At 33.2% G+C, this 9170-nt stretch overlaps 1 protein-coding gene across 1 annotated transcript in view; it reads right to left on the bottom strand.

Annotated features, from left to right (window-relative positions):
- Positions 1-5529, bottom strand: part of MS3_00009341 (uncharacterized protein) — a 45048-nt gene extending 39519 nt beyond the window's left edge. Inside the window, exons 1-5 of the mRNA XM_051217701.1 lie at positions 4559-5529; positions 2521-2618; positions 2371-2463; positions 1113-1181; positions 583-682 (exon numbers count right to left, since the gene is read on the bottom strand). Coding sequence (XP_051073958.1) covers positions 583-682; positions 1113-1181; positions 2371-2463; positions 2521-2618; positions 4559-4568 — 370 coding nt within the window. The 5' untranslated portion in view covers positions 4569-5529. The remainder of the gene's footprint in view (positions 1-582; positions 683-1112; positions 1182-2370; positions 2464-2520; positions 2619-4558) is intronic.
- Between the last annotated feature and the right edge of the window lie 3641 nt (positions 5530-9170).

The following is a 9170-nucleotide window of genomic DNA, read 5'->3' on the forward strand; positions in this document are numbered from 1 at the left end:
CACAAGGGAAGACGGTCGCTCAATGTCGTGTATTGATTGAAACTAGACATGAACACCGTTGGCTATCGGCTCAGCGGTTTAAGGCTTAAGTGTTTGTACTCAAGACAGAGCTTGAGTCTTGCATGTGAGGTCATGGATGCGCACTGCTGAGGAGTCCGATTATGGGACAAAACGCGTCCAGTACTTTCCTGTTTTCAATGGTCGTCTAACAATGAACGATCAATGAATTCAAAGTAAATGAGAGATCTTGTTATAGAGGAGAGAGATTTCAACGTATATAAATTGTATAATGGAGAACTAATAACATATAAGAAGGATAGAAGTGTATACGCCTTAGAGTAGAGTTTACGTAATTTTTACTCGCCATTTTAATGAGAATAACTGGGAAAAATAATTCTCCAACTTAAATATACTACTCATGAGTAGTCACTAGTTTTACAGTTCTTTTTCGGATAGATGTTAAAATGATTATGAGGAAGTGAATGGTAATAAAACACTGCGAAGTTATGTCTATAATTTCTAAAAATGTCCCCATTTCCAAGGACTTTTTTTTGGCAAAGTTATAAACTGGTATAAACAAACCAATGTTATTTTCTTGGTATTTTGCAGATTTGCATTGTAAAGGAAGTTCTTTGAAATCTGAGGACTCGTTCAAATTGTTTGAAAAGGCTTGATTTTGCATCTAAAAGATCAAATGTAAACAAATGAAGACTGAGTAATTTAACTTTATTCCTAGTTATTCACATTGTGTGTTATTTCCGAATATGTATTTCAGTGAAGGTTCGCAGTAATGCTAACAAGTAATTAGTTTTAGAAATAAACTTTCCAGTTCACTTACAAAATATGTTGAATGTATATACAAGTTTTAACTGACGAATTCAAAAATTCTTTACCATAAGTGTTTAATGATATAAAGAATCATTCCAAATATTCTCGTTCGCTTTGTATACATCTCAATATCATATAGGGATCATATATTTTCATTGCATATCTAGCTGTTTTGATTGCTTAAGCTAAGTAACTTTAATTTTCAATAACATCTTTTAAATTTAATAAAATATTGCAAACGGGTTTTCATTTGTAATAATTGTTTTTTATAAACACAAACTTACTGAACTTTCTGAACTGGATTTTCGGAGGAGTGATTTGTGTTTGTATAAACTTTTAGTATGATCTAAATACTAAAATATATAGAAATCTCATGTTAACGATTATACTAATTATGATGGTTTCTAGAAAAGCACTAAATAAACATATATTATCAGATTATCTGACGAATGTAATGTATTATTTCTTCAGCCCATGACATTCGTTTACTAACTCACTATGACTACGGCTATGCTGAAATTTACGCATATACGACTGACCGATAATGTCATATTTGAAGTTGTTCAATTTTTGAGTAAACGAAGTAAATAACGGCTTGTTGAGTACCACTGACCATTTATTTGAGTCATTTATTTGAAGATTTTAGTTTTAAATAATTACAAAAAATGTACCGAAACTATGTTTCTCATAATAATTTTTAAGTTCAGATTTCGGATTTCAAGTGGGCTTAAATCGAAAGTTTCGCTCTTATTTAAAGATATTCAAGTTCACGAAATAATAAGCGGCATTTCTGAAAAAGATGCCAGCTTTTAGGGTGATTAATACGATGTTAAAAAATTCTTACTTGGTAAGAGAGTTTTGGAATAACATAATTAAAATGTACTGATAGATAAACACCTTTTACTGTTAGCTTGTTGAAGAGAATTGCTAGAATGACTTGGATCTATATGTCATCTTCATTGAAGCACACTAGTGGAATTTTTTCACCTAAATTGTGACTCAGTGGCCAAGCGGTTTTAATATGTCATTACCTAATCTATTTATTCAGGATATTGATTGAAGTCTCAAGTGACTAGACTATCGGTTATGGACGAATTTGAAAACTACTATTTACTCAGTTATTTCTATTATTTAGTCAGTTATTTGCAGACTTATGTTAGTACTATTTTTTGATAAATATGTTCACTGTCACAAGTCGTTACCTTACTGTTACTGTAGAAGTCAAATACTTGAACATTTTACCATTTCCACCAGAACAATGAAGTGCTTGTTTACTATTTGTGTTCTTTCATCACATTTATAAAATATAAACTGTTCTCAAACCTAATACCCTACCAGACATTCAGGTGACCACAAGTCATTGGACTGATTGTGAGAAAACAAGAATCATTTATGTTATTTTCGGTGTCTAAATGATTTTATCATTTTCTCTACAGTTTACAAAATTTGTAAATATTAAAATAATGTTAAACATTAATTCATGATTGGAGGAAGCTATCAAAAATAAAAGCAATCGAAAAATCTAAGTATTTACTGACTTACTCTTCCAACTGTACAATAATCTTTTTCATAAAGCCTTTGTTTCAGTGTCGAAATTTCGTTCAACAGTTGTTTTATATAAGTTGTGCATGAATCCTTATGAACAAAATCATAAGAAAATATAAAAGATTATTTAAATTTTATGTTATTTACCTCATTCACTTTGGGTGCATTTTTGATCAACTTGGCTTGTTGAGCATAGCGTAGAGTATTCAACGTTTCGTTGTAATGTTTGTAAGAGGGTGATATAGCTGTCAAGAAGTGAAATAAATCAATAAAAAACACTTAAAAAAATCATATTTTTGAAATTCATTACATTTTTAGTTTTTGGTTTATAGATAGTAAATCATAGCTAAATGCAGTGGATAACGGGATCAATCATATATTATATATTTTGGACTGTAGTAATCAAGATAAAAGCGATGGGTGATTTTAAAGTTTATTCATCAATAGGATATATGTTGATGACCTTAAAAAATGCTTTGATCAAAGAACTTAGTTTTGGACAGATTGAATAAATTTTGAGATAACTAAAAGTTAATTAATAAGTACTATCATTTATCTCTATTAGTTTCTGTGTTTGTGATGATGCAGATACACAGATCGGAAAGGAATGAGAGTCATCTTCCATATCATCTGGGTAATTGTGAGCATAACGCTAATATTGGATAATCAATAAGCAAAGGATTTAGAAAAATTACTGAGACTCCCAAAGCCATCAGAACAATAAAAGTAAATCCATCCATTCAAAAACAACCTATTATTATAAACAAAGATGGATGGAGGGCAGCAGTGGGATCCAGGATGCACGTTCCGTCCTATTTGGGACATGTCAGTCGGACATAGATTTACCCGGGTCGATGTCTACCTTGGGACACGAACTCAGTACCGTCCATCTCAAACGTTACCACGTTATCTCCTCAGCTACTGAGTCCTGGTAGATACTAGCTTGTGCAATGGGGTGAAGTTCAGATTCATTTTGTATTGCTTTTTTGAATCTTCCCATTTATATTTAGAACTGCAATCGATCGAAGCAATCCGCACATGATGCATTTATGTTAATAAGAGACTGATCAATCACAGTATTAAACAGCAATGGGAAGATGCAAATAAACAATACGAAATGAGTTTAAAGATGCCATTATTGTTATATTGCCTTAGTGGCGTATTTTCCTAATATCTGGTTGTGAAACATAGCGATTTATTCCTTAAATAAAAAACCCTGCCTTTTCAACTTTGATAGTTTATCTTCCTTGTAATAAATTATACATACAGTGTGACAACAAATTCACAATTTTAGTTATCTGTTGATATATATTTCTCAGTTTTCACTTCTACAAAATTCATATATAAAGAATCAGTCTCATCAATGATTCTTGAAATTCTTCCATATCTATTGCCTAATATTACCTATCTGTATTTTATCTTCAGCCTTGACAAAGATATTTCACTACGCATAGTGTAAGGTTTTTTGATTCGATTTTTAAAATGGTTAATGTTGTTGGAAAAAGTTTAGAATTTTCCTTGACATAAACGGATTTTTTGAAAACAGGGCTATTATTATCATAAATTTTTTAGGGAGCTCAAAGAAACTCTGTGTTTGTACTTAAGGGGTTGAAAAGTATCGTTAGTAGATTTATTCGTTTCCTGGTGAACCCTAATTAAATAATTTATTCAAGCACATCAATACAATCAAGACCTACCGTAAAATTTAAAATTAAATATTCTCGAATTAAAAGGATTTTAAACATGATTGAGCTGACATAAATGACATCTTAAGTGCTCTTGTAAATTATACAACTTAAGTAAAAGACTTAAAATATTTTTTTAAACCTTTAATTGTTTTTATATATTCTGTACAGGAAAAAATAATGCACTTCCTTGCAGTAAGTTAAAATAAATCAATAGACTCATTCCTGCTACGCAACTTCAGAGAATAGTATGTTTTATCCCATCATAATTTTATTTACTGCTGACCTGTTTTATTAGTGTAACTCATAATTATGTCATTTGAATATTGTTTTTTATCCATATATTTTCCGTCTACGTGATAAAACATTATTTTACTGATCCGTTATCTTATTCATTAGAAACTTACATGAAGCCGATTTGCATGAAGTTTATACGAAAACTGATATCGTTAAACATTTTAAAATCACAACAACAATAAATATATTGATAGTTTATTTACTTGCTATCATTGTGGTATGTGAATTTCCGCCCAAAGAATCTCTTAACAGCCATGTTAACTTGGAATTTCGATAAGGAATATGAAATGAACTGCTGTAATGAGTACTAGAATGGTGAGAACTTCTGGTACTATTCAACGTGGACTGACTACTATGTGCAGCCAGTTCCGAATCATTGGTAAAGATTGAACTTCTTTCAGCTAAATTAAAATTAAAGAGGATATCGAGAGAAACAACAAGATTAAAGTTTCTGTTACGTTGCTTGAATGATGGCTGCTTTCCTCGTCATATTATTAAAGCTGTCCGTGCTTGCAAAATACCTCCTTCCTTAAAAAATCTTCGACGCGTCACAAAATCTCAAATTGAATGTACCAAGGAACTTATCTCAAAACTTAAAACAGAATCACTCGGTTATGACAAAATTATTATGGATCTAAACATTGTATGCAGAATCAAACTCATGAATTTCATTCACGATGTTCAGCCCAAAACCAGTCATAAATTCCTAAAGACATTAACCAAAACCCTTATGAAAGAACAAAAACATAACGCCTTTTCTACGAATCCAGAAAAATACGTACACAATTTATCCAGTAAAAAACTAACTCGAATTGAAACTGAATCACTCTCCCTTGGATTTAAATTTCACATTCCGAAAAAATGCAACAGAATAGACACTGAAACCCAGTTTGAGTATTTATATCAACAGTTGTCAGAACTGAAACCCATGAACGATGAAAAACATAGTTGGTTGAAATCGAAACTAGTTGACATTACAAACCAGTACATAACGACACCAACCCCACAATCGAAAGTGTTGACTAAAGATCACCAACTAGCTTTAAAAAAACTTGTGAAAGATGAAACAATAATGCTACTTCGTCCAGATAAGGGTTCCGGTGTAGTCGTTCTTAACAGAGACGAATATATTAGTAAAATAATGTCTACTTTAAATGATTCCACTAGATTTATCATCGATAATACCCAGAAAGATTTAACAGAGACGACAGAGAAGCGACTTGTAAATAAACTGAGAGGTCTCCTAAAGAGAAATCTAATAGATAATCATACATACAATGAACTTAAACCTAAAGGATCACAATTACCGTACTTATACGGCCTACCCAAAACTCACAAGCCCAATATCCCGATTAGACCAAGATTATCCATGGCCAATTCGCCTTTCCATAAACTCGCCCGCTGGCTGACAAAGTGCCTTGAACCAATACGAAAGAAACTAACACCTTACAGTCTAAAAGATAGTTTTGAATTTGTACAAAAACTCGACAACCTAAATGTTTCCGATAAATTTATGGTTTCATTTGACGTCTCATCGCTCTTCACAAACATCCCCTTGGAAGAAACGATAGAGATCATATGTGATTATCCTGAACTTCTACCCCTACCAATCCATGATTTTAAACAGCTTCTCTTCTTATGTACAAAAAACATACAATTTCAATTCAATAATGTCCTTTACCGCCAAATCGATGGAGTTGCCATGGGTAGCCCATTGGGCCCAATTCTTGCCGATATATTTATGGGAAACCTAGAACAAAAAAAGCCTAAGCACGTAATCGATGGTACTACACTGTATTGCAGATATATTGATGACACATTCCTCGTCTGCAACAATCACGATCACGCCATTAAGCTACTCGATCTATTTAATAAAGCACACGAGGACATAGAGTTTACTATGGAACAAGAAGCTGAAGACAAATTCCATTTCCTTGATGTTGGGATCCGACGAACATCTGATGGTAAATTACGTAGACATATTCACCACAAAAATACCTGGAGTGGTCTTTATCTCAATTACCACAGCTTCTGCCCAATGAGTTACAAAAAGGGTATTGTACGAACCCTTTTTGACCGCGCTCAAAAAATCTGTTCAAAAGAATACCTTGATGATGAAATTAATCTGATTACTAATGTTCTACGCGATAATGAATACCCATTGAAATTTATCCAGAAATATGCAAAAAGCAATCCTCATACAAAATACGATGGAGTAGAAAGAAAAACCTGCTTTTTACACTTACGTTTCAAAGGTGATGAAATCGCTGGAATAATCAATCACAGAATAAACTCTGCGTTGAAAGTCACCTACCCAGCAGCAAAACTTATGACAGTATGGCAAACGAACTGCTCACTTCAACAAACCAAAATCGACAAGCCCTCTTTTCTTAGTAGCTCCAACTGCATCTACCAATTTACATGTACGTGCCAAAGCACATACATTGGAAGAACTGAGAGAAGAGTGCATGTCCGCATTTCTGAGCATGTTCCAAAAAACTTGAGGTTGCGTGGGACCAGGGCTTTTAACAGTGCAATAGCTCGACATCTACTTGACACCGGGCACACCATCGACATTCCTCATGCTTTCAAAGTTATCAATAGACAAAGAAGTACGACCACCCTCCGTTTTGCTGAAGCGATTATGATCAAAAAACTTAAACCTGACTTATGCATTCAAAAAGAGACTTTAATTAACTTATCACTACCCTGGTAACCCTTTATTATTATTATTTTATTTTTATTTATTTTAAAATATTTATATTCCTCCCCTATTACATAATTCTTAAACCACATTATTATTTACGCATTTCCACCACCTGATCCTCCTAAATTATCCTAACTTTTCAAATTCTATTTAATTATTATTACGTAACCTATCTTATGGTTATTCAATTCCATTATTACACCACCCAACCCGAATTAATTCCTTTTGACCTCTGACCTGTTCTAGCATATATATATATATATATATATATATATATATATATATATATATATAGTTATTATTGTAACCCAGTTATTTACACTCATCTATGTCATTTGTTTTCACTCTATCTCAATGTAAAAATTCTATCACATTTTTTGGTTTGTAAGCAGCTGACGAGAAACCTCGAAATAATATGAATTCATACCATTCTGCACCAATATTTGTTCTTGCTTTATTTAAATTCATAAAGGGAACCAATTGCATAAAGAGATTATGGTTAACATAATAAGCTGAACTCACCAAAATGATATAAGCGAATAAACATGAAAATATTTCATTTTGTAGACTGATAACCGCTACTTAGCAGAAAAGTGTATGAGCCTCTGAGTTCTCAGCTTACTACATATAATACGTCACTTCAAGCCGGAAACCACACAACAAAAATTAAAAGTGGAGTGGATAAAGTTTTGGTGAAGTCCAATTTTCCGAGCTAGATGGTTTCGTCGTGGAACTTTCATCGTTCTTCTGAACAACATCATCAGCACAAACTTCTGGTAGAACTGAAGTGTTCGAATTCCTCCACATATAACTCACAGCCTATCCTGTAGATCTCGATTTTGATTGGCTATCACTGACATTTACCCTGTCATTGTTTACTTTATTTTGATTGCATCTCCCATTGATTTGATTCTCGGTCCGATATTTGTCCATGATTTTTCCTAATTGGTTAGTAGATCAAGTCGATTTCAATGTATTTACTGGTTGCTGATTTACCTAAGCGCCAAGCCTCTAACGATTCTCCAGTGTTTTTAGAACTTCCTCTATCCAAGATCTCAAAATGTTTCCAGTCGGATGATTTTCGGTTTTTCTTCCTTTGTTATTTCTTTGGTTTTCACAGGATTGATTGAAGTGATTCTGTTAGCTTGTGTGATACACCTAATCTAAAAGGCTTCCATAATCTATTCATAATTTCTTATGTCTTTTACGTATGGTAGGATGATCAGTAAGTTGGTTTCTGTACTTAATTTTGTTTTCACTGTTGAGTTTGGTTGTTATTTTTTGAAATTATGGTACCTTTCCTACGATCAATTTCGATTATGGTAAAATTTTGTTAAGCCCTTTTATTAACTTATTTGACAGACAATGTTACTCGGACAATAACAATTCGAACATTTCTTTGTACTACTATGATCACAACCATTTCTGTATAAACGTGTACGCTTGATCACTGACACCCTACGCACATATCTCTCTAGCTGAAATGTTAATATCCTTAAGTAACGCTCGATGAGTCATTCTCTTTACCATGTATACATGCACTCCTATTATTAGTCTTTGCCTTTCCTCTCTGCACCATATTCGGTTTGACCATTAATTTCCTCGCATACACACACATTCGCCTCTCGTCTTTAAACTAGCACGATGTGCTTGTAGCCTTGTGATCTGTGCTATCCGCTAATAAACTGTAGTCATTGCTTCTTATTGTCTTCTGATTTCAAACACTGTTGGGATTTATGTAATGACGTTTACCACCGTGATCGATTAACGAATCTAAGCGACTACAAAGTTGATTGGGTAACTGTTCTTTAGAAAGATAGTCTTCAGATATTTTTATTCATTTTTCCGCGCCGCAAGCATGTTGTAGTGTGTCCTCCTCCTCTTGAATAAGGTTTGTACACAGTTGATTTTGTGAGTTCTTGGGTTGTTGATATTGTAATTGAGAGTTTAACAGATGTGACTCGGCTTCATATATACTTGAGTTCCCAGTTTTACTATGTCGGTTCTGGTGATTACTGCATCCGCCACCAATTCAAAATCATATGAGCACAGCACTCTTCTCATTGTTCGAAAATGGGAGAATTTCGCCAAAAGTCAGGCTTCCACTC

The sequence above is a fragment of the Schistosoma haematobium genome, chromosome 1 (assembly GCF_000699445.3).
Source record: "Schistosoma haematobium chromosome 1, whole genome shotgun sequence".
NCBI classification, from domain to species: domain Eukaryota; kingdom Metazoa; phylum Platyhelminthes; class Trematoda; order Strigeidida; family Schistosomatidae; genus Schistosoma; species Schistosoma haematobium.